This window comes from Typopeltis vanoorti, chromosome 20, assembly GCF_054136105.1.
Source record: "Typopeltis vanoorti isolate ZY-2024b chromosome 20, IOZ_Tvanoo_1.0, whole genome shotgun sequence".
NCBI lineage: Eukaryota > Metazoa > Arthropoda > Arachnida > Uropygi > Thelyphonidae > Typopeltis > Typopeltis vanoorti.
In genome coordinates, this window is record NC_143568.1 from 22,232,455 (window position 1) to 22,258,605 (window position 26,151).

The 26,151-nt window shown below is 35.1% G+C and overlaps 1 protein-coding gene across 1 annotated transcript; it reads right to left on the reverse strand.

The window, feature by feature from the left end:
* Positions 1-8,755: 8,755 nt before the first annotated feature.
* LOC150095278 (transcriptional regulator Myc-B-like) lies at positions 8,756-20,213 on the reverse strand. The gene is made up of 3 exons (XM_090410370.1): positions 20,079-20,213; positions 18,328-19,102; positions 8,756-11,544 (listed from the first exon to the last, which is right to left on the reverse strand). Exons 2-3 carry the CDS (start codon positions 19,079-19,081, stop codon positions 10,847-10,849), a joined length of 1,452 nt encoding a protein of 483 aa, XP_090266496.1. The 5' UTR covers positions 19,082-19,102; positions 20,079-20,213; the 3' UTR covers positions 8,756-10,846.
* Positions 20,214-26,151: the final 5,938 nt, after the last annotated feature.

The following is a 26,151-nucleotide window of genomic DNA, read 5'->3' on the forward strand; positions in this document are numbered from 1 at the left end:
CAAGCTGCCCAAAGAAAGCCTTAAGTTCGATTCTAGAGGAATCTACTAGACCACCGACCAGAGGAACTTTTTGTAAGTCTTTCTTCAACAGGTTCCTGAGTTAGTCGCTACCTGGCATAGAAAATCTGGGTTTCTTTTCCAGCCTTGGTTTTTTTTTTTTTTTTGTTTCATAAACTCAAGAAAATCTATCATAGAATCTGCTATTTCAGACAATAACATATTTTATTAGGATCAGGGACCACAAGATTACTGGCAGCACTTGTTTACCGTCTCTTCACTGGATGCCACTTAAAATTAGTTATAGCCTTGGGTCAGCTATCTCTGATTGGCTATTGGTGGTAATTGAACTCACTCAATCTCCAAAATTTAGTTATGGCTAAAACGGACTCACCTATTCTCTATAAGAGAATAAAAGGAGTTATCTTATTTTTAGTCGACTATTATTATTTTGAAAAGTTTAGGCAAATAAACTAAGAAAAGATTTCCGTTACCAAATACATAAGAGGTAGGCATATAAGCTAAAAAATAAAATACGGAACTTACTGACGAAATAAATATTTTATTTTCAATTTTAGCGAAACGAACAAGCGAAAATTATATAGCGCGTCTTATAATAAATGATATTAAATGCAGGAGGAGTGCTCGATATGTAATTATTAGAATTCGAGATAAAGACATTGAAATTATTATAATAATTAGTTTCGTATGATGATACAACGGCCGTGAGTCCCTTTTACGGAAGCTACAGCACCATCTCAATCCCCCCCAAATTTTATCCGGGCTTGGGACCGGCGTAGCTGACGAATCAGGCCTACGGCTGGGTCACATCGTCGGCGGTAATCGAACCTAGGACACTCCTTCCCCAGGCATATGGTTGTGAAGTGCAAAGACATTAGGCTAACCGCGCGGATATTATTATAATGAATGAACTATTTAACACAGTTATGACAAGTATTGAGCAGTATAACATACAAAATTAGGAAGATCTCTCAAAAATCGATCATGTCTAAAAAAAACTAGAATCCTAATCATTCTCCAAAAACAACCTTTTTCCAATACTCCGAAGGTATACCGCAGCTGGTATTACCCTGTAGGCAGTTCAAGTGGTACCTAGTGTTAATTTATTCTCTTACGAAGCCACACTCACATAGCTGCTCTAGTACTCATGTCTTAGCATTATAAAATGGAACACGTGGATTATCTGCATAATTTCTATGCTTCATTTCAGGTAGGTTCATCCAGTCACTTGAAGAGCCAATCACTAAAACTATTTTATTTATTCTCTTACGAAGCCACACTCACATAGCTGCTCTAGTACTCATGTCTTAGCATTATAAAATGGAACACGTGGATTATCTGCATAATTTCTATGCTTCATTTCAGGTAGGTTCATCCAGTCACTTGAAGAGCCAATCACTAAAACTATTTTATTTTTATATGTAAGGAAGCATGGAATATCTCATTTCATTTAAAATTTTCATTTCTTATCTAAGAACTAGTTCTCCAAGAAGTATGTGTTGCACCAAGGGCTGTTGAAGAGAAGAATCTAGCATATTGTAACTGGCTCCACCTTCCTTTTGTACCTATACTAAATTAAAAATAACCGTGAGAAAATTAACACAACTGATTTTTTTTTAAATAGACGTAGAAAACTTGCAACATTCGAAATGATAGTTTGCCTGCTGGTCTCCTCTGCAAAGTTATTGGTCATGAAGTTTTCCCGTCCTGCTCTCCACCTTCCGTTGCATCGTTATCCACACACAATAAAAAAGATCAAACCTTCTTGCTTCACACTTTCATCCATTTCTTGCATCGTGTGAAACGGTCAACAATTCCAGCCCACAACATTCAATATCCTCTTTGATTTATTCATAAAAAACAGAAATCTTGTTCACTCTGGGCAAATACATGTGAAATGGGCATTACTGAATATTTCTGACTGTTGATTCCGGTCTTGTTATATATACAGTATATAAAGAATTTTATCCTCAAATGTTGTAATTATTAAGATACCTAAGTGCTCTTTTCTTTCACTTATTCTCTGTATATGAATGACCTCTAGTTCATGATAAATCTTTTACTCCAAAAGTATCACTACAAGAAAAAAAAATTAACCGCTGCTTTCTTCTACTGTAACTTCTGAGTACTGTATATCAAAATCTCTAGCCAAGATGAGGTTGATCATCTTGGAATAAAGATGAGCTTCAGAATTTCTGGCATAAATATGTCAGAAGTATCACTTCCTCAGCATTCGAGAAAATGCTTTTTCTTTTTCGTTACATTTCTCATCAGATAAATGCGGTTATCACATATAGGACAGTGTTCCTAAGATATCGCTAAAATTCTTGTAATAAAAGTCCTCATTTCAGAAGAAAGTAATTGAATCGATTAGTGACCTGACGTTCGTCAGTTTAGTGCACTATTTCACACCTTTAGTCCAAAATAGTAATTCTGTTCAATGATCAGACCTTATCTGATGTTACGAACTCTAATTCTCAAAAAGCATTAGCAGTTCTTTCACATCTTTGGACACCTATTTCGACTATTCAAAACTTCCTTCACAATTAAAATAAATTGTCTCTTTAAGGATGATTGCGCAGGTCAAGACAGATCCCGTAGCAATTCGAGTCATGGAACACATGCTGAATTAGGAATTTTGATTTATTTCATCACCATACAAATGTTTCCCATTGCTCATCAGCTTAAACTCTGTACTTGTGAGACGGCTCTAGGTGTTATTTCCCAATAGGCATGCAGTTGCCATTTTAGTCAAATAGGTGCATTGGAACCTCTATTGAAACCTGAGGCAATCTCACTTGTTAGCTCACTTGACAAAGGAAAGTTGCGCGGTTCTAAGATGAATTTCTAGATGTCACTTGTTTCAATATTTGTGTTCGTAGAACCTTTCCTACACCGACTGATGTGATATGTAAATTTTCTGTGAAACTGACTGATCGATGTGTGGTTTCAAACGATTTAAAGCAGAATATGTGGGATATATATGTACATCTCTATCTATAGTATAGTAGCAGGCAAACCAGCCGAATTTCACCCTTGTCAAATAATAATAAAAAAAAAAAAGCAGCTATAGGTACTGGAAAGGAAAAACTAGCATCTGATTTGATGAATTTTCTTTCAGATGTTCCATGCTGATAGGATATGAATTGATTGTGTGAATTGGGATGACAAAACTTCGGAAGGTTTTCTCGGAATGTTAATAAGAAACATTTCATAATGGTGGATACCCCAATAGATGGTTGGGTATTGAACGTTATTCAATGCAGATTGAATAACGTTCAATTATATATACAGGGTGTTCGGGATAAATTTGACAGTTTCGTAAGGAAAAAGAAAATCTTCTTTGTATCTATTAAATTTAATGAATTGACAAAAAACATTACAGGCAGAGTTAATTACAATACTATCAACAAGATTTACTCAAAATAACCACCATTAGCATCGATCAAAGCTTCAATTCTGCTTCGGAACCTCGAACAAGCTGATGCTACAGTCTCCCTGGGAAGGGCCGCAAAAACTGTTTTAATTTTATCCATTAACTGGGCTTTTGTATTACTGGAAGTGCGATTGGTGTCTTTTTCAACTGCGCCCCATACAAAATAATCCATGGGGTTAAGGTCTGGGGAGTTTGGAGGCCAAACATTTGGACTGGTGAAGTCGTAGAAATTTTCAGACAACCATTTTTGACTTTTCCCAGAGGTGTGGCAAGGGGCCGAATCCTGCTGCCATACATACGGCCTACCATTGGCTACCCTTGTTATCCAGGGCTTGACTACAGTTAGCAACTCCACGAACAAAGCCCGAATTCCAATGCCAGGGTTCTTCAACACCTGTTCCTGCAGATTTGCGAGGAATTCTGCTGTACGAACGCAATCAGATCGTCTGCTAGGGATCTTTCTTCTTGCTACATCCTCGTAGTCACCATTGCAAGTCTCTAGTTCATGCCTGATTGTTTTTACTGTATTCAGGGAGCATTGGGCAGCAGTCGTAATATCCTTATTTTGATGGCGGGCACGAATCATCATGATACAAGTTATTCTCTTCCATGATTCAGGTGGGTTCCAGCTATCCATCCTTTCTGACATCTTGTATATGAATGAAGAAGGATCCAAACTTTTAAATGAAGAGAAGTGTGTGTTAATACATGTAACTTACGGAAAAATATAATTAATTATAAATATGTCAAATTTATCCCGAACACCCTGTATATGTAGCATTATTCCGCAATATTAATAGGCAGAGATCGTCCGGGATGACAATCAAATAGGAGTTTGCCATTTTAACACGTCCACTTTCGGCTGTGCCCGTTCCTTATGTTGCACTAGCACAACACGAAATACATCCCAACGTGCGTTTAAAGCAGCACCACACTTCCCTAAATGTTCTGCTTTACCAACAAGCTTTTAATATATAAATTATTTTATTATTCGTGACACCTCTAAGGAGTCCGAAGACTCATCGCGGGAGGACACCTACAACTGTCTCAACCACCACACCGAACCTCTACCACGAATCATCTCCATCAACCACTATATCCACGTTGTTTCCAGTAATGTCTCACTATGAATTTCTAAGATCCACTTCGGTGACTGCGTACCGAAGTGGATCTTAGAACTTCGTAAACCATTTTTTCCAATGCGTCGTTTTGTAAGACGAAAGCTAATTTCGACAGAATTCAGTTTTGAAAAGTGTTCATAGAGCCTTTTCTACACAGACTGATGTGTGTAAACTTACTGTGAACTGACTGAGAAACTGGGGCATGTAATAAGAAATTTTGCTTCTGTAATCATTCGTCCTTTTACTTGCCGCTCAGCAAAGAACTCATTGGGATTTTCTTAAATTTTGGAGTACACCTTTAATGTCACTTTTAAGGACTCTGACTACCGGTGTCAGCATTATCTCCATTTTTTAAGAAATTAGAACCAATTGAATGGTGGCAGGATTATAGTGTTTCTAATTTCTTACGATATTTTATACATATTTAAATTTGATAATATATATATATTTATTCGATTACACTTTGAAGGATTAAAATTTCTTTAGTATAATTTACCCATTATGTCTCCTCTATCAACCAATCTTTTGTAGGCCATATATATATATATATATATATATATATATATATAGGTCTGACACCATGTTGGTTACTAGCTTCTAAATATACTTCACCTAATTCCCCCCCCCCCTCCACGAGCCAAAAAACTCCCGCGAATGTACCAAAGCCTTATATAAAGAGGATAACTCTCATCTCCATAAGTTTTTCAACATCCAAGCAATGTACAGCTTCTCATTTTGCAACATAACCTCATCTTCAATTTGGCTATACTTCTAAATCTGTGGCCTCAATTTCTGTGCTTTCACCATCTTAAAATAACAGCTATCTTATAGAATCTACATACCATTTGTATTTACTATTGCCCTCCTTAATTTAGGATCAATAGCAAAAGGCTGGATATTACTCTTCATTCACTTCCAATAGAAGTGAAGCAAAAACTATAATGCAAAAGTATTCAACCAAGTACAGAATGTGGCACACCACTCTGAAGTTACCATACTTTTGCTTTTCCAAAACCATAACCCTTCAGCTATTAGCAAATTGACAATTTTCTACCTCTTTTGGATTCACTATTATGTAATGGAACTAATATTATCCTTCTTCCACTCTTGGAAACTTATTTTTTAAGCTGATTCAGTTCTCTTGTTCCTGTAACAGATGGCTGATATTCATATACCATGGCCATATTCACATTGAATATTTTGTATTGTAACATTCAAAGTACTTCCAATTCATTTACCTCAATTCTCATATCAGTTCCTGTCACCTCAATCACTGCATCATCTTTGTCTGGGTAATACATCATTGCAAAATAATCACTCAGGAATTCAACATCCATGTAAAGATCCTATATACATACACACACTACTTTTCTTTCTCTCTTCCACACAAACCATGGAACACATGTAATTACCAGACAAAAATAGTGTGGAGTAGCCTCTTGCAATGGAGGTGGGCCATGTAATAAGAAAATTTCCTTTTGTAATCATTCATCCTTTTACTTGCCACATAGCAAAAGAACTCATTGAGATTTTCTTAAATTTTGGAGTACACTATTAACTTTTGTCATATAATTGCAGCATTCTAATCCATGGTAAATGCAAGATGTATAATTATAGCATTGTTATTTTGATAGTCAAATCATAGATGTATTGCAATATGCCTATTCCATTTAGTTTTAAAAATTTGTTTTAATGTTAGTAATTAAGTTAAAAATGCATTTTATGCATTTAAGTGTTATGCCAATTTTCAATGCATTCTTTTTCCTCGAAATTTCTTAATGACAGAATTGACTTAAGAGATGGCATGCTTTGATTTTGTTTAGTTGCCTATATTTCAGTGTTCATACTGGAATGATAATAGTATTTCAAAGCCAGTGCTGTTTTGAACTACTCAGTTGTTGAGGGTAATCACATTGAAAATCAAGAACTAGGTATTCTTTTAATTTCTTTGCAAATTACGATGCATCAACTTATTAAAAAATAAAAAATTACTGCCCCTCTATTGAAGCTAATTGTAAGATTTCACTTCAAAATACTCTAGAATTAAAACAGTAAATACAACATTTACATTTTGAAGTTGAAATGATTACAGTATTTTACAGCTTCTCATTTTGCAACATAACCTTGTCTTCAATTTAGCTATACTTCTAAATCTGTAGCCTCAATTTCTAGCTGTGCTTTCACCAACTTAAAACCACAACTATCGTGTAGAATCTATACCACTATACAGAGGGTTGATATCTATATACACATTTCTGAACTTGAACAGCCGTGCTACTTTTATTACAATTATGCTTTAATGACTGTTAGTGTGAAAGATATTTAAATATTTCCAGTTAAGTGTGAGGAAAGGTTATCACACATTTTTGAAAATGGTACATACTTTTTTTACTGTTATCTGTTCATAACAATTGCCAATAAATTATCACAACTACATGAAGTCTATAAACTTGCACTCTCATTTCAGTCACTATGCTTTTCATTTCCCAGCCAATACTAATTCATCTGAACAAGAAAAAATAATCCAACTGACAATACTTGACATGCAAATTAGTGTTTGGAATTGCAGTTTAAGCAATTAAAGCTATGAGGCAAGCATTTTAGGTCTCATGGCATGCATTATTCTGGCAAGTTTGACACAGGATGAAATATTCAAGTTTGCTTGGGAAGAAGTAGCACCATCTTTGAATGAGACTAACTCACCTTAACTGAAAAGCCCTTATATAATATTCTTCCCATCTAAGAGGGGATGAACTATGTATACTAAGAGCTATGCTATTTATAGTAATTTGATTTTTCCATTATAACCTTGTAATGAACAAGCACTTTGTTTAAAATGCTAATTATGCTGGATTTCTGTCATGTATCTCAAGGATTTCTAAATTCCCTGGCAACAGCTTTTCATTCTTCTGATTTTTGACTGCTCGAAATATTCAATACTGTTAAGCAGATCTAAGTTTAATGCCTTAGCTTCTAGTGTGATGCTAGATATTCTCTAAACTGTATAATATAATAGAAATAACAATTGCATGAAAAACTGTGGTTTGAGAAAGGGGGAGGGGAGAAGGAATCAATTACAACATCATAGTCATTATCTCAGCACTAACTCCAAGGTTGATCCTATTTATACACAAGCTCAACTCCCAAATGTGCTTAAGATTACAGTACACTTGTTAACCAGAATTAGAGATAACTATAAAACAAGGGGATGTTAGTAGCACTTCATATTACTGTTAAAGACTAATATCCAAATTCTGATAAAGACTAACTGAATTCATTCTAAACCTTCAGCTATAGCTCAGCTTATGAATTTATATGCAAGACCAGCTCTGTTTATGTTGCAATAGGTGTAACAAGTTTGTCCATAATTGGACAATATTACATTTAAATTATATTCTTGTTTTGATCAACTTCATCCACTTTTTTCTTTTTGTAGCAGATAGCACTTCATTGATAAAACTTTAAAGGTTGAAACGAGTCCAGGAAACACCTAGCACATAAGAAAATGCTCTGCAATGTGGGATATTTATAGCAACTTTGGAGTAAATTGCTCTCGTTATACAAAATTTTGAGTATATGGTAATTTTCCTTTCTTCCACTAAAATTTAATTAACTCAGTAGGAAATCTACCAATTTTAGTTCTGAATAAAACGAGTACATTTTGCATAAACAATGCTTGTTGATTGGTAGCAGACAACAAAGTATCCTATGCATTGTGCTTTCCACTTTGCAGCAGTTGGATGTGCATGTCCTTTGAAGACTTGGACTTGAATCCCATCTAAGCAAAGACTTATAAAATTCTTTTTACTAAAAAAAAAGTTTCTCTTGCTATATGGAGTTGTTTTGGCTAGGAACTTTTATTCCATGATAAAACTGGCTTGAGACCACACTTCTCATTGCTGAAGTCTAATGAGAATGACTAACCTGTTTAGCTAAATAATTATGCCAAAAAATCACATTTTAATCAAATTTGATTTGTACTAACCAGCTAAAGTTAGGAATACATTTAAAAATAAGTTGCTTTGTTCAACAGGGTGGCTTATATTTAATTTAAATGAGATACATCATAAAAAACTGAATTGTTGACATATGACATTTTATAAAATACATGCATATCAGTACTATAATTTTGTAAAAAAAATGTCGAAGTATGCAATTTACATTTACAAAACAAATTACATCAACACAAAAAACCTTTTTATTCGCAAGTTCATAATGCACTTATGTGAAGATATTAAAAAGAATACAGATGTTAAATAAAAATTTATGATGCTAACATTTTTATCCATTTAACAACACTATATATACACAGAATGAAGTCCTTGGCAATAACTCACAAATACTGGGAAGAAAAAAAATTTGTTTTTAATTCACAGAACTAAATGCACATTTAACAGTAGAATGCAACTTAATATATCTACTAAATTAAATAAACTATGCTAGGTATGATAGATTTTTTTACGAAACTAACTACTGTTTGAAAGTACATAAGGCAATTGTTAAGGCATCTACCAAGAGCAAATAATGCCCAGGTTAATGAAACTGTTAAAATGAATCTTGTATTGATATCCTATCATTCTGATGGTAATGTGCTTGAATAATGATTAGCTAGACTTGCATATTAAGCCTTAGTAACTAGTTACAAAATTAATTGTGGCACAAAATTTAGTAAAAAGTTAAAATTTTAGATGTGCAAATGCTTTTGTAGCAAAAATCTTCCCTTTAAATAAAATCTCAGGATGGATTGAGAAAATCCAAGAACAACATTAAATACTATATATAGCTGCCAGATAACATACAAGCAAACAAATCACTACTACTGGAACAAAATCCTTGATTTTATAAGCTAATATAGATATAGTTCTGCATTATAATCTGCAGATTTAAAAAAAAAAAAAATTAACATTCACATATAGTATTTTTATACAAGTTAAATGAGTGCTGCCCCATTATCTGCAACTTGCAGAATAAAATTTAGTTCATTTTAACTACCAGTGAAAATTACTTCAGGGGCAATTCATGCAAACTTGCAAATGGCTTTTTGCATTGAAAGTCTGACAACAGTACAACTATCCATGACAACTATCTCAATCGATACTGTAATATTTAATTCCAAAAAACTAGTTTTTTTTTTTCATAGCCAATTATTTGCCAAACAAGTTCAGACCTATACTAACTTTATTGTTCCAGTAAAGTATTTTTAATACTTTCTGAACTTGAGAAAAATTGTATACAACTGCTAATTACCATAATTGAAAGCTACCAATCTTTTGCAATTCAGAAGATACAGCATTGTCATTAACTACCATGTAATTTACATGGGCAAAGACTGAGCCAAGCCTATGCTAATACTGTTCTACATAGCAATCCTCGGTATTTGAAGGCGACATCTTAACTGGATGAAGTTAACATTTAAATTCACTTTCTTAAACAGGGTTCATGGACAGACTAGTACAATATTTATGTTTTAGTAAAACACTGTATATAGATGATTAAATGTACAATTTAATATATTATAAATATCCTGGGTAAGTGACAGTTTCCCATAGAACTGACATACATTAAAAAAAAATGTCAACCAGCAGTTTCAAAAACTGAAAACTTGGTTAACTTTACAAATAGATGACATGCAAACAGCATGACAAATTCTTAAGCAAAATTGTAGTATTTAATAACACCAAAAATATATATAATAAACACAAACATCTCTAGTGAAAGCATGAGGTAATAGGTTGTCTATCTTATCCTATCTTGCAATCCCAAAAATACACCATAAAATTACAAATAAATCAACTTTTGAGCCAATTTCTCATAAAAAATAAAAACACCCACTTATATAATACAGTAATACAACTTGGTACAGTTCCTGTGGCAAACATAGGAATTATATAGGCCATAAGTTAAACCCCCAAGTACATTTCAGGCTAAGGGCCAAATGTTACACAGGAATTCAAATCTTGAATATAAAGGCTTTCATATTTAGTGCTAATATCATAAACTATATTTATGTCTATAATATGTACCTATATACATATGCAGTAGTGAATATCTAGGAATCTCATGAATTAGTCTTGGAAGAATTAAAACAAAACGACTAGAAAGTAATATTACAAACCCAGTTTAGCACAAGACACCCATTCCTTAGGGAGAGGGCGAATTAAAGTCTTAGCGGTAAACAGAGCCAAGAAATGACGTATTATAAAAGAAAAATGAACTACCAGGATGTTACAAGCAGCGCAGACAACCCCACTTCCGTTTTCACTTCGGTTACCTAGGAAACGGATATTAGCCCATGTTCTTTTCGTAACCTATGCAGACGTCTGACGAGGAGTTCCCGTCTTTTTAGCTCGGCTCGCATAGTTCTGTCTAGACCTGAACCTGTGGAAGATAACTGCTTAACGTAGGTGGCTGCGGAGGTCAGAATGGTCAATTTTGAAGCCTTCGGGTTGTCTTTAAGAGCCGGCACGTTTTCGCGAAGTGTCTGAAATGCGCATTTCAGGTCGATGCGCCGTTGCCTCTCCATACTGTTGTGCTGAGTTCTCTTTTCGGTGTCTTCAGTGTCCGAACTTGATCGGCTTTCGCAAGTAGTTCTGTTAACGGCTCCCAGATGTCGTAAATATTTTATCTCGTCTCCGTTGGCCGCTTCTTTCAATTTTTTTGCAACTTCATCTATTACTTTAGAACATCCACTATTAGTCGCAACACTACTATTACTGCTAGTAATAGTTATATTAGTTGTAGTCGTGGAGGTTGTAATAGGAGAAACAGACTTAGCAGCTACTGACAGAGGTCGTTTGAGCGTCCTATCTGAGTGTTTTTTCCTGTTGACCGATGAGGCGACAGCGAGGCGATACGACTTTGGCAAAGCTCCGCGCCGCTGAGGAACGTGGCCCGACGATTTGGGTCTTCCAGGCAATCTTTTCTGTCGCCTTTCAACTACTGTCACCACATCGATTTCCTCCTCCTCCTCTGGGTAAGAAAGAAAATATACATTTAACAAGTTTTGAATTTCAGAATGAAACAATGGATAACAGTTTGCTATGGGAGCTCACGTGCATATGCAAATCACAGATTAAAAGTCAAGGAGAAATAAGGGAGATGCTTGAGTCCCAATACAAACTTATCCAATAAACACTAAATATAAGTAATCCAAAAACTAATGAAATTAAAGCGTTTAATACAAGATAATTTTATTTCTTTCTGATAGTCACTTTCATTATTTGCTTACAAAACTTGCTAAAAGGAGCAATCTTTTGTCAAGTGGTTTTACAATGACAAAAGGTGGCTCCTTCCTCTTTCTGGGGGGGGGGGGAGAAAGTACACAATGGCAAACAAGATGTAATATTTCACAGGGATATAGGACAAACTAACTCCCCTCCCCTAACAAAGAGGGATTAAAATAAAATTCTCCTATATAACACTTTCAATTGTTTCCAAAAATTAAAATGTGCTAAGTGGCAAGTAAAACACTGAAATTGGAAAGTAATATCTAAAGAACACTACTTTCCAATTTCAGTGACTACACTAGGACTAATATATTAAAATCTACTCTTTCATGCAGTGAGAGGAAGGGGAGAAAGTTTACATTAAGTAGTTGACTAGATGCCACAGAAAAACATCAAAGTATTTAATATGATAAATGCATATTATATATAGTATGCACAGAAAATGTTTTTAAAAAAATGTCAATGCTTTTAGATTTGCTAATAATACCAAAGTGACAAGACTTCAAGAAAAATCCAATTTCTGTTCACACATTAAAGAAACATGACAAATATGTTCCTTTCATGGTACATATTTGTCATGTACCCTTGATATGCATAACTGTTTATAAGCAGACAAGAAGAGTATATTGTGTGGGTAAAAAAAAACTTGTGGATGCTAAATTTGAAAACTATGCTAGCTATGAGCTAAGTAATGGCATTTCAGCTATCAAAAGCACTCAAACTCACTGTGTAAATCAGATGGCCTAATAACCAAATACCTAATTAACAAAATATCAAGTTTGCAAATGGACACAAAAGTTTCTAACTTGATGTACCTTTGTCATTTAACAATAAAAATGAAAAAATAGCCATAGTTCAAGCTTATTTCATAATAGCTTTTAAGATCATGCAATGTAATATTCTGAGGAACCATATAGCAAATTAAAGTTCACAGAAAGATTATATTTAAAAAAAAAGTACTATTAGAGAAATATGACTCAGGAAATAATCACTTTGCACTTAAAAAAATTAGCACATCCAACACTTAACAGCCTGAGTTCTATAGGAACAACAGTATTCAAAACAAGATGTTTCCCATACAAACTAAGTTCATTTATTATGTGTTGAAATGAATAAAATGACTACTTACAATAGTAGTATAAAAAATTTCAGTACTAATGACCCACATTTAGGATTTCCTAAATGTGGATTTTAAGCTCACACGCCCTCTATCCAAAAAGAAACCAAACTGTTGATAGAAAATAATGATTATTCAAATAATTTATTTCAATTTTCAATCAATATACAGTAAAACTCCGAAGTTATGCAGTAGGTGGACCAACAAAACGCGCGTAAGTCGAATTCGCGTAACTCGGGGTATAATTTTGCATGTAATTTATATATACAAACATACAATTGGGACCAAAGGTTTACAAAAACACTTTTTTTTTAAAGAAATATCATAACTGTAGTTTTGCGTACATAAAAAAAAAAGTTATTTCGATGGTTTCATAAAATCTAATAGATTCGTCTGACGGCATAATGTCTTCTTCTTGTCACACAAAATTTCTTCATAGCAAGCTAATGATTTTTTTTTTTTTTTTTTTATTCCTTGCGGCTACAATTCGTTCCTCGTTAGAATCTATGTCCTCCAAAATCTGTAAACCTTTCTTTTATGATTGTTCTTACTGTGGATTCCTATAGATCGAACTTCTTTGCTAGCTCACAAATTTTCATTCCGCCTTCAAAATCCTTAATAATGTTGAGTTTTGTGTCTAAAGTCGATGTTTTTCTTTTCTTGCTAAGCTATATCAGAATCGGACTTGCTTCTTTTGGACGACATTTTTTATGTGATAAAATTTTTTATCAAGAACATAACATTAAACAATCGCAAGGTTTGTAGACTATAAAAATCATGTATGAATGGAGACCGCGCGAAACATGTTAGTGCTTGTTCACAGCATGTGCGACACTGGCGAATGCGGCCGGCGCCTGAAACATCCAACTAGTGGTGAGGCGTGAAGCGGGACCGGAATACGTACATATAAGAAACCGCGTAACTCCGGATTCGCGTAAGTCGGGGTATGACTGTACTCACCTTCAGCTTCGTACAGCGTTTGGCACAGTCGATTAATTCGTTAAATGAGTTTTTTAATATAGGTTTTTTGGGATACTGTTGAGAGTCGTGGTTACTGCCGCTTGAACGTTTTCAATGGTGTCTTACAGCTTTCCTTTCATCGGCAAATGAAGTCGGGGGAAGAGAAATAAGTCACAGGGTGACTTATTTCTCTTCCCCCGAAATCAGGTGAATACGGCGAGTGATCCAACACAAGCTTGGTTTTAGCTCAAACTGTCTCACAATGTTCGAACGATGAGATTGTGCATTATCGTGCAAAAGTGACCAGCTTCCTGCATCACGATATTCATGCCGTACGAGACGAATTCTCGCCATCAATCGTTCAAAACTTCGAGATAAAACTCACCATTGACAGTTTGGCCAGGCGAAACGAATCGAATTCTTTGCGGATAATGTCCTTGAAACCGTAGAAACAAATCAGCATTGTCTTTACTTTTGACTTCTCCAAACGACTTTTTTTTCGGATACCCTCCTCTGGTGGTCTCCACTCAGCACTCTGTTTCGGGCTCATACTCAAACACCACATTTCGTCAGCAGTAACGATCGTTTCATGGCAGTTTGAGTCTTTACGAGGGTTTTAATGAGGTCCTTGCAGTGTTCAATTCGATACATTTTTTGGTCGTCGATCAACTCGTTGGGAACAAATCGCTAATTCAATTTACGAAGGTCCAAACTCTCGGTCAAGATGTTGTGCACAGTTGATTTTGAAATCCAATTCATCTTCAATCAATCCCACGGACGACTTCGGGTTTTCTTTGATGAAATCACGCACTTTTTGGATGTTAACTTCGTTCAGTCCAGGTTTCGGACGGCCCGGCTTTTCGTCGTCCTCAAGCGTCTCATGACCACTTTGAAATCGATTAAACCACGCGTAAACTTGAGTACGGGATAAGCATTCATCACTGTATGCTTTTTGAAGCATTTGATGAGTTTAGGTAAAACTTTTACCAAGTTTAACACAAAAGTCAATCGCAGCTCTGTGTGAAACTCATTTTCTGACCGTTCGTTAAAACATACCGTCACTCTTGGCACTATAACTCTGCTCCTAACGAAACAAATGTCAAACAGTTGACACAACACTAATGAAGGTTGCCGCTTTCGACAACAAAATGATACAACAGGGTGGCGCCACTAGTTTCTTCTATTTTCGAAAAGTTCGATTTCTTTTTGGACAAAGGGTGTATATCAAGATCATACTGAATGCTGTATAGTCATTCTCCAGTTTTGGAAGAGTGCAATCTCCGCTAATGATTGACCTTATGTAGTACTATCATATCCTGATACATGTATTATGATATGATGTCATGATTATCTCTGCTAGAATGTGGGGTGAGATGCCATTTCTACATAGAACGAATAAGATAATCAGATCCATGCCCACCACACTGGGATTTGAATCCAGAGCCTGCTGGAGAGTGGATACATAATCTACTGGCCATCTACATCAGCCTGAAGGTAAATAGAAGCTTTAACAGTTATGTTAAAGTAATAATTATTTAACAAACATTACTTTGATTTGAATTGTCACTAGCATTGTCAATGCTAGTATTACACTAGAGAACCACAAAGTAAAATTTAATCCAATTTCTTTTAAATGTTTAAATAATTAACAGAATTTAATATAAACATATCAACATAGAAAAAGTGAACATTTATGCTCAGAACTCAGAATTTGGTTTGAAGTATAATTGCTACAAGATGAAGTACTGGATTAGTCAAGACATTCATTTATTCAAGAGGTCTGCTCAAAGATTTTGAATCTTACTGAGATAATTCTAACTTTGAATTTTTAATAAAATTAGTTATTTGACTGAACTTGATTATAAAAATGACTTCATCTTGCACACATTGTGAAAAAATTACTCATTCAACAGTGAAAAATTATATGAACTTTCATTTGGTTTGAAAGCAAAATGTTTCAAATTGATATTTGGCAAATCATAATAGCAAAATTGCTAGAGAAAAAAAATTGTGTACACACATTTAAAACAGAATTATCAACTAAATAAGAATGCTACTCTACAAATGAAAATAGTATACTTACATAAAGAATAAAATCAGAGGTTGAACTTGTGCAAAATGTAAGCATTTTAACCAGAAATGTATTTAAAAAAAAAATATTTGCAAATTACAGTAGAGCAACAGAAAAGAATAACACCAAATTACTTTAAGGCATCAGCATACCTAAACCCAAGCTCAATATTATGCATCCCCAAACAAAGGTGATATCTATGACAACCTTTTCTTTACTGGTATCTCTAAGCCTAGCAGTCAATTCTGTATAAATCCACAATTCTGTGGTGCGCATTTCAGCAGGAATTTCATAGTGTATGTAAGTTATAAAGACCACAAAATTAAAATATCACACAGTGGTGTGGAATGACATGTAGGCAATATAACAAACATTTTTTATGAAACTGCTAGTTTAACTATTTCACATTACACAGATTTGTTATTAATTCATTCCATTATAATTAGGGATTTTGAATGTCCACCTCTAAGACACGGGTGATGAAGTTTAAGGTCAAAATGAACTCAAAAGTTTCTAAGGACTTTTCCCTTATCCCTGAGATCACCAGAAAACTCAATGCTGATTTCGTTACATTCTTGACGTTTCGCGACAGCTATGTACAGAAGAAAAATATTCTTAAAAAAATAAAGTATTCTATAGCAGTTGCAAGGCTTTAATTTCAAGCTTAACTCTGAGCGTATTTAAATATAAAAGAAAATTGAGATTAAAAAACATTACCTTAATACATATCCATAAGGTTTTCATACCAAATATTAAATAAAACTAATCTGCTACTGGAATTCACAATAAATAATCAATTCAGAGAATTAAAGTATTCACTTAGATTTCACACCCAAATTCGCTTTCATGAACTTGCATTAAAAGAGATAAAAAAAAAAAAAAAAAACTGCGCTCTTACTACGGTTCCTGATACACTAGAAAACAGTTCAAGCACTACAGGCGTGGGCGAAGTGACAGCTAGTTACCCTTAATACAACCGGCATCAAGGCGCTACTCACCTCCAGGCAGGGAGGTAGTGGAGCAAGTGACGCTGTGGATTGCATATTTGGATAAACAAGTGCAGTTTACTATCATTCCATGTACTTTGCTAATACGTAAAAACTGGGGGGGGGGGTAATAAAAAATAAAGATGTTAATAAATTTTAATTATTTTGTTTGTTCCCGATTTTTTTTCCCAAAAAAAGTAATCTCCACTTTCGAAATAATTCACAACCGAACTTGCATGAAAATTGCAAGTCACGCTCATTTCATAGAAGGTGAGCTAGGAAGGCCCAAAACAAACTGAAAGTGGGAGAGGGCGTTCAGGCCAAAGATACAGGGCTATAAGATTTGCTGTTCATTAATGAAAATGGAAGAAGAAAAAAAAGTTAAAATCTTGAATATTTAGTTATATAGAATAGGAAAATTGTATATAGGTAATCTGAACATGAATTTACTACTCAACTGCCAAATAAAAATTACTAAATTCATTAGGCGATAGAAGTTTCAGAAAATTGGATGATTCTATTCAGAAAATTGAAATGACACGCTTATCAGCCAACTGATTTTGAATATATTTATATACAGGGGCCGCTTACCACTCATTGCCAAATAATGAAAGCTAAGTTTATTAGGAATAGAAGTTAAGCGATTGATTTGGGTAACAAGAGAAAAAGTTCCATAAGCAGTTCTCGTAAAAGGAACTATGCAGCACTGAAAGCTGTTAAGAATCCCCCCCCCCTCCCTTCCATCTCACGTGTCTAAAATCTAGCATCCGATCTGACTCGGAAGAATTCTTGAGGTTCTCCGTTGCCGATATACGGTGTCGCCTTGCGCTTGGAAGCACCGTTTCTGTATTTCATTAATTGCATTGAACCCGATATAACAACGAATCAGTTATTAATGCGTTTTAACTACAATATTAAGTCAAACGAATAATATGCATTAATTTCCTCTTTTTTTAAAAAAGAAAGAAAACAAAATGGAGTTTTATATTGTGATGAAGTATACTTACGAAATTAAAGTATGGTATTCTAGTGCTAAGCACTTCACTCGGGAGAAAAATCCACAATGTTGTATTTAAGACATAATACAGACGTTAGGTACGCACAAGATTCAATTCCCCCCCCCATGCAAAGCATCAATGCCCTATATATTTTAATTTACATTCGACACCGTTTACAGAAAACATTTTGCTCCGCAAGCAGTAGCCTGCGGCAAAGATTAGGGAAGAGAAATCGGCTCCTTCCTGTAGAATTCTGAACTGCGCTTACGTTACGGAATACATGCTCTGCATTTGCCAAGTAGTTAAGTGTTCTTGACAATAATCATTTCATTTACTCAAGAAACCGGAATCAGAGCCTACTTCACTTCATAATCAAACTTCAAAGTAATCTTACCTGAATCTGAAGGAGTTTCGCTTCCAATATGGTCCCTAGTGCACTGCGCCCTACGAACAGGAGACGCAACCTTGTGAGTGGCGTTGCAAACACCAGCTACAACTCGATTGGCTTGATGGTAACAATGATCATTTAGAGGCGAGTAAGGTAGGAGGGACAGCGGATCGACACAGTTTGCTGCAGCAACGTCTACACCGAGGATGTCGGCCGTAGCTGCTACGGCCTCTGCAGCACTATCAGTAGTACTGGATGTGAGCGGTGTTCCCTTACCATTGATAGGAGACGATACGCTAAAATGTTCACAAGTAGGAGTAGTAGGTGAAACAGTACACGGAGTTACACTACCTTTCACTTTCTTGGTACTGTACTGCTTGCAGTTTTCCGTACAACGTCCTGACCACATGCAATCGTGTAAAAGTTCATTACGAAGGCCAGACAATTTAGCAGGATTAATCGAATCGACATATGCTTCAATATCATCCAACTGGCCTTCCACGCCGGAGAGGTCTCCATAATCGGACTGGACAATGTCTTCTAGAAGCACGAAGTCCGAGTATTTCGAAGATAAATCTCGACTTGGTGAACGTGGTGGAGTTGGCAGAAAATCGAATTTCTTCCAGATGTCCTCGCTAGGTGCCGGAGTATTATAGAATTCTATGTTACCTACACAATCATCCATTTGGTTTTCAATCAAGAAAAACGCTTGAGTTGCAATATCAAGATCTGCAGTCCCACTGTCACTGAATGATGGCATATTCAAGAATCAAACACGAAACTGAAAAAATTATAAATAAAATCAACTACTGATAAGTTAATAAATGAAATTAAATTTTAATATATCAAACTTAAACCTCTAAGAGCCTGTTGTGTCAACCAATTAAACATTCTTTATATGTCTCGAAAATATTATCAGCCATATTAATGACCCCAGACATGTATCCAAGCATTTCTTACCCTTCCGCTATAGATTTAATACCAGTTTTGAACAGGATTCAGGTTCAAAAAACAAGGTCTTAGCCAAAACCGGTTAACAAGGTGGGAATTCCACTTATATTATAGCTGTAAAACATTTTAGAAATTCGAATTTTTTTTTTTTTTCCCCTTCTTGGACCGGTTACAATACGAGTGCAATAATGAAAAAAATGGGGGGAAAATACGCGCAATAAAGGAAACAAAATCCTGATTATGATAAGGTACGATTCATACTAGACTCAAGTAAGTATTAAATAATGTAATAGATGAATACAGCAGTCTGGAATACGAAGGTAACGACCGGCATTTCAGACGACGAAGACAACGCCCCTACACAGTTACCGTAACAGGTTCAACGCCGGTGGCTTTTAAGTCTTAGACAGCAGTATGGTATACATCATATTTTAAATTCTATTAAACAGGTACACATGTATTAACGTATCTTTTAACTTTTGAGAACAACTTTCATTTAGACTGTTACAGTTACAAACCATTTAAAATATTTACGATTAAAAACAACGGAAGATTTTGGGGAGGACACGTCATAATTATATTATGTGTGTGTGTGTATATATACATACACACGTGTATATATCTAATATAATGCCTACTGAAATTCAAATTTTTATACTCCTGCTATACAAATAAATTAATTTGTCATTACGGCGAGAAATCAATCGGCTTACTACGCATGCCAACCGGCATCTCCTGCAATATCCTTTTTTGCGAAATGTAGTACTCTTTGACAAAACAAAACAAATGACAAGCTTCGCACTTACCTGTGGGTAAATGTACTGAATGTAAGGCGTTGTCAATGTATACTTTCACAAAAGCGCTTAAAAATTTCTCGCCCTGACTTATCCTCTACCGGCTTAGCATTCCACAGCACCGCCATTACACGCACAAACCTTGCCGCGAGTTAAACTCCCTTTTGCTTATGTGTAACCAAAGTAAAATAGCCCATTTGAGATATCTCTACGCTAACGCGCGAAAGGCGTCGCATTGCGTACCAAGATTTATTTATGAACAGAGGCTTATTAAATTTACTACACTCATACATATATAATAAAATTATAAGATAAATCTCCCTGCACTGCATTTTTTATAAATATTTATTATTTTAAAATTAATTTCAATGCATTTCGCGAACTATTTCTTGCGTAAGCACTTACTGTAACTGCAGTAGCTAAGAGGCACACAGTGGCGGGAAAGAGAACTAGGCGTGGCTTATTTAAGTGACCAATGGCGTTTCAGACATTTTACGCGTAAAAACACGTGTTTCAGGCGTGTTGACATTTCGCGTGAAAGAGAACGTTAAGTTTAAAACTATCATAAGCCTTTTAAGTGGTAAATAAAAAAACAAATATTCAACTTTTCATCTTGTCTTTTTTAATTATTCTCTTTAAGAATTTTCAAGCTAATTCAGGATTGGGTTTACAGAGTATTGTGCAATAGTAGTGGTGTCATACATCTCAGAAAGAGTGACTAATCCATGTGACTAATGGACAGTATAAATCTATAATTCTAATTTAGAATTTGTTCACTGAAAAAAAAAACAACAAAAAAAACTTGGAAATATGCAAATTAACACAACTTTAATTCGAATTCTCACAAAGATGGTTATTAATTGTATTTTAAAGTTTTCTTTGTTTTCTCTTAGATATTTTCATGTCAGAAAGTATCAAAATATTTAATAAGTGAGTATTTATAATTAAAAAGCATGGAATACGATGGTTAATTATTAGTGAAGGAATGGAGAGCAAAACTGTTATCCTAGTTTTTGTTTCCTAAATTGCTTAGTTTAAATTTAAAAATCAATCTATCACTTTCATAATAGCGATGAGTCCTTGGATTGCTTCGAGGCATCACATAATTTAATAATAATGTCTACAATGGATTTCTTCCATCGAATTAAACAGTTCTTTCGGTTCAGACACAGTATATCTTTTGTTGTCATCATTCGACTGTCATTTAATAGATTTAATAAGTGTGAACTTAAAATTACAGGAATTCTCATTTTAAGAAAACTGATTACATCTTGATAAACCTGTTACAAGGCCTTGAAAACCAGGATGTTCAGAAATTTAAGGAAGAGTAAGCTTGTCTACGAACCTTTCGTTAAACAAAATAAATAATTATTGTGCACATAAAATCAGTTAGTGTTGGATTTGTTTAAAATCGAAAAAGAACTCATTTGAAAAGAATTATATTAGCTATTGTAAATGGTGTATTTTAATAGTTACTCTTTAAAACTACATCCATTAATGAGTGATTTCTCATTCATGAATGGATGGGAACTGAGTGAATGAATAATAGTATCTTCTGTTCATCCATTCATTCAGTTATAAATGCTTAAACCTTTAAAAGATTTTCGGCTGACTGTGAGTTTGCTTATTTCATGCGAAGGCATTCGTTCCAATCCCGGAAACCCGGGTTTTTCATTTCGAAAAACAGACAAACCAACCAGAGAACACAAACAATTAACAGTAATAGATTAGCCTTATTTGCTTTGGCCGTAATTAAAACTCATTCAACCAAACGACTGGTTTAAAAAAAAAAAAAAAAACGTTTGACGTAGCTGAATTCGTATATAGTGTTAAATCCAAAGAAATTAATTTCGTTTAGGCTTACTTTTATTTCTTCAATACATTCCTTCATTAAGTATCATTTTAATCTTTAGTTTGAAGCCAACCTGTTTTTAATTTTAACAATATTATTATCTTTCTTCTTGTACTAAGTTAATTTAAAGAAGGACTGCTGGAGTGTGCAGTTCGATCCAGTCGTATAGCTAGAGCTTTTGCCACCCGGGGTGATCCCTGAGTTTGCCGACCCTCTCAATACACACCAAAAATACTACAAAAAAGTCAAAACGACGTATAGAAAAAGAAATTAAAACGCTGTTACTTAATATAAAGAGCCAATAGGCTTCATTTCGGCGATATAAACATTATTTAAATTAAGGGAATATTAAATCCCACATTGTTTTAAAACCGAATAAGAAACTCAAAGATTGGAATCAGAGAGTTTCATGCCGAATATAGTGAACTATAAAGTATCGGCGATCTAGCGTGAGCTAATGCAAGTAGTCCTAGTACGTAGTACAATCTCGGGCAACTCGCAGCAAAGGTGGTAAAGTTCTGATCGCTATTCTTGGTATTTTCCATAATGTAAAAATTCATTTCCTAGGAAATGTATGCTGTTATTACATTATGGTGGGAAGTCACTACCCAGACCGGTTTCAGCCTTTTTTGAGGCTTCATCATATTTAAATAATGTTTATATCATCGAAATGAAGCCTATTGACTCTTTATATTTAAGTAACTTAATGGTTGCACCTTTTTGACAACTCGTATAGCAGAGTATATAAGTTCTTTTCGCTATACCTTTTGGTATTAATTTTGGTCTAGCTACTCACTGATGAAGCCTCAAAAAAGGCTGAAACCGGTCTGGGTAGCGACCTCCCACCATAATGTAATAACAGCATACATTTCCTAGGAAATGTGTTTTTACATTATGGAAAATACCAAGAATAGCGATCAGAACTTTACCACCTTTTGCTGCGAGTTGCCCGGTATTGTACTACGTACTAGGACTACTTGCATTAGCTCACGCTAGTAATCGCCCATACTTTTATAGTTCACTATATTCGGCATGAAACTCTCTGATTCCAATCTTTGAGTTTCTTATTCGGTTTTAAAACAATGTGGGATTTAATATCCCTTAATTTAAATAATTAATTAAAACACTATGTTTCTTTTTGAAGTAACACTTTAATGTCAACATTCTAAAATGTTATTTTTTTTTTTTTTTGCTTTTCTGTTAGCGAAATCGTCGATGACATTGGCGAAGTCTATTTCATAGTAATGTAGGTAATTCTTAATCAATTTTATTTAGAAAAGCTCCTCTCAAAACTAGCAACACCTACAGCAATTGTGAGGAAAATTCGCAGTAGTATTACAATTTTTGGAAATGAGTTCTCGAGACGGTATTTTAGAATTAACTGTAAAAATTCAAAAAGGTTCAAAGTGCAGCCCAGGGTGGTCTACCCCTCCCTAGCTACGCCTCTGGTTCGATCATTATATATACATTAAATATAAAATAAATTGTTATTTTAGATATTAAGCTATTGATCGAAACGGTATTTTTCAACTGGAGGAGGAGGGGAACAAAGTTAGTTTCTGTGCAAATATTTGGAGTTCGACTTATGATTAATACTTTTTCAATTGAAGCAAAATACCTAATTAAAACATATTTGTAAGTAAGTACTAGCTCAGTAAGTAGCATTTCTTTCCTTCTGGAAATTTTGGATTTTAATCCCGTAACTCAGAAGAATGGACCATAGAGCTCACACATAATACTAGTTACATGCTTAAATGACCTACTTCCAAAACAATTTAGGATTAGAAAGTGCGTTTGAGGTATGAAAAGAAGAAGGGTATTTAGTTTACTTTTCATAGGGAAAAAAAAAGAAGCATCTTTGCCAAAAACGAAGCCAGTCAATCACAACTGAAAATTAGGTTCATAATAAGTCAAGCCGAGAAAGCAGGAAAAAGGGTATAAGCTAATCTCGGAACAGATTAGCGTCTACCCTAATCGGTTAACTTAACAGGCCACACCTTAGTGGAGTTTTGTTTTTTCAAATCTGAAAATTTTCGAATGGATAGCCAACCATATCTATTCTTTCTTCTTCTCCCCACACAGCCAGAGCCGTTGTTAGGGTATATGTCGATCGACCCCAGGACAAGCACTATTTTGCTGTCCCTAAATTAAAAATAAATAAAGCTAGAATTGTTATTATTTATTTATTTTATGTTTGACCTACAATTTTGTGCTTTTCCCGCCCTCCAAACTTGTCGTTCTTAGGTATTATCTTAGCTGCTTAGTGCGTTGCGACGGTTCTGTATACAGCGAATAACTTTGCATTTCTCCCTAACTTACACTTTAGTCTATTCATGTTTTCTGTCAGACTGGGGTGGAGAGCGTCTCTGCTCTCTTGCTGGCTTCTGTTCGAGTCCCCCGCAGGCATAAATGCTTGTAATATCTTTGTGATAGACGATTTTCGTTACCTGTGAGCAGTGGCGGCCAGTGGAATTTTAAATGGGGATGCTGCCTATACAAAAAAAAAAAATAATAATTCTATTTTTCCAATTTTTTATTTTAGGCTCACCAAACATGAAACCTTTTCAAGCCATGCCTTCAATAAGCGGGAAGGCGGTTTCGCACTGGGAGATAAAATTCATCTTCCACCTAAAGACAACCACAAACATCTATGCGCACAACGGGATTTGAACCCGCAGCCTGTTAGTTGGAGAGCGGATGCACAAATCACTCGCGGCCAACTTAGGCGGTGATTATGAAACTTTTCATATTTGATATGTAGGTTTTCTATGAGCTTCCGTAGCTCAGTCGGTATAAACGAAGCCCTTTGGTCGGAAAGAGCTGGGTTCGATTCCTGGCAATGACGTGAGGAACCATTATTTGGTCTGTTTCGATTAAAGGTGAGTTAGCCGGTCTCATACGGAGGTAGAGGGTTTTTTCTCCCGGAAACTCGGGTTTTTCGTCTCTCAGAACAGCCAAACCGTCCCCGTGAACACACACATTTCTTCTTTCACTACGCGTTATTCCCTCTTCCTATGCAGGGTCCGCGTGTTACTTAAATGTGACTTCTTGTTAGTACCACTCCCAACCGGTTCGATTCGACGGGAATCGAACCTGGGACACTCCTTCCCCAGGCATATGGTTGCGAAGCGCAAAGCCACTAGGCTAACCGCGCGGACCCGTGAACACACACGCTGCCACAGTCAAAAAATTCATACTTAATCCCTCATTAGGAGAGCTCAACCAGTCGTAGGGGACGGTCGAGGAACCACACACGAATAAAATAACTAAATGTAGGCTTTATAGCCTTTTTTTTTTAATTTCTTCAAATTTCTTAATTGTCTTTTCTTCTAATCTTCATAAACTCTTCGCTACTTCTCATTTAACAAATTTCCACTAAATGTTTTATTGCTGAACGAAAGCGTTCTCTTTCCCTCTTCCATAACTTTCTAACCGTTTACAGCTCTAGCTTAATCTCTCTTTCTCTCGCACGTCCAACTCCAAGCCATTTTTTAAACTTCAACTCCACGCCATTATCTCTTATGGCTATCACAAATGCTTATTTCCCCAGTGAAGACCACACGACTCACCTCATATCTATTAGCACAGTTGCCGTATTATTCACAATCACATCCTCCAACCATACCAGCTTCTCCTTAACACAGTTGCGAGGACGATGCGAATGTTGTTCTTCGAGTTGAAACATCTTTTCTAGTCAAGTATAGGACTCGAGAAACCTTAATGTAATCTTTTTAGATGAAGTAATAAATCTCTCTATAAAATCGGGGTTTTTCCTCTCACGAAAGACTAATTAATTAGACGTAGAACACACACAATTAAGACAAGGTTACAGTGGACTCTTGACATTATTGGTCGATTCTGTGTATTATTACAAATCTAGTCCTCTAAATCCTCGTCTTCCTCTTCTCCATCACATGATAAATAAGGCATTTATCCCTCAAAGTCAAAATTCACTTTTCTTTATTTCTGTATACTATTTACCTTTCCACTTTATATTTCTATAATTATATCATATTGTTAAGACCTCTTTATATTATCTAAACTAATTTGTTTTCGCCATCTTAAACATCTATAAGCTTAAACTTATACATTTGAAATTAACTGGATTGGAGATTTCCCACATCCAATGAGATGGTAAGATCTCGGTTCCATGAAAATTCATCGGAAAGACAATTCATCGAAAAGGCAATTAATCGAATGAACAATTCATCGAACGACAATTCGTCGAAAACG

Bases quoted from the DNA above. Each gene is read 5' to 3' on its own strand.
- LOC150095278 (XM_090410370.1), bottom strand. From the start codon at position 19,081: ATGCCATCATTCAGTGACAGTGGGACTGCAGATCTTGATATTGCAACT. The intron at 11,545-18,327 runs GTAAGATTACTT...TTTCTTACCCAG, and splicing joins CGAAACTCCTTCAGATTCAG to AGGAGGAGGAGGAAATCGAT.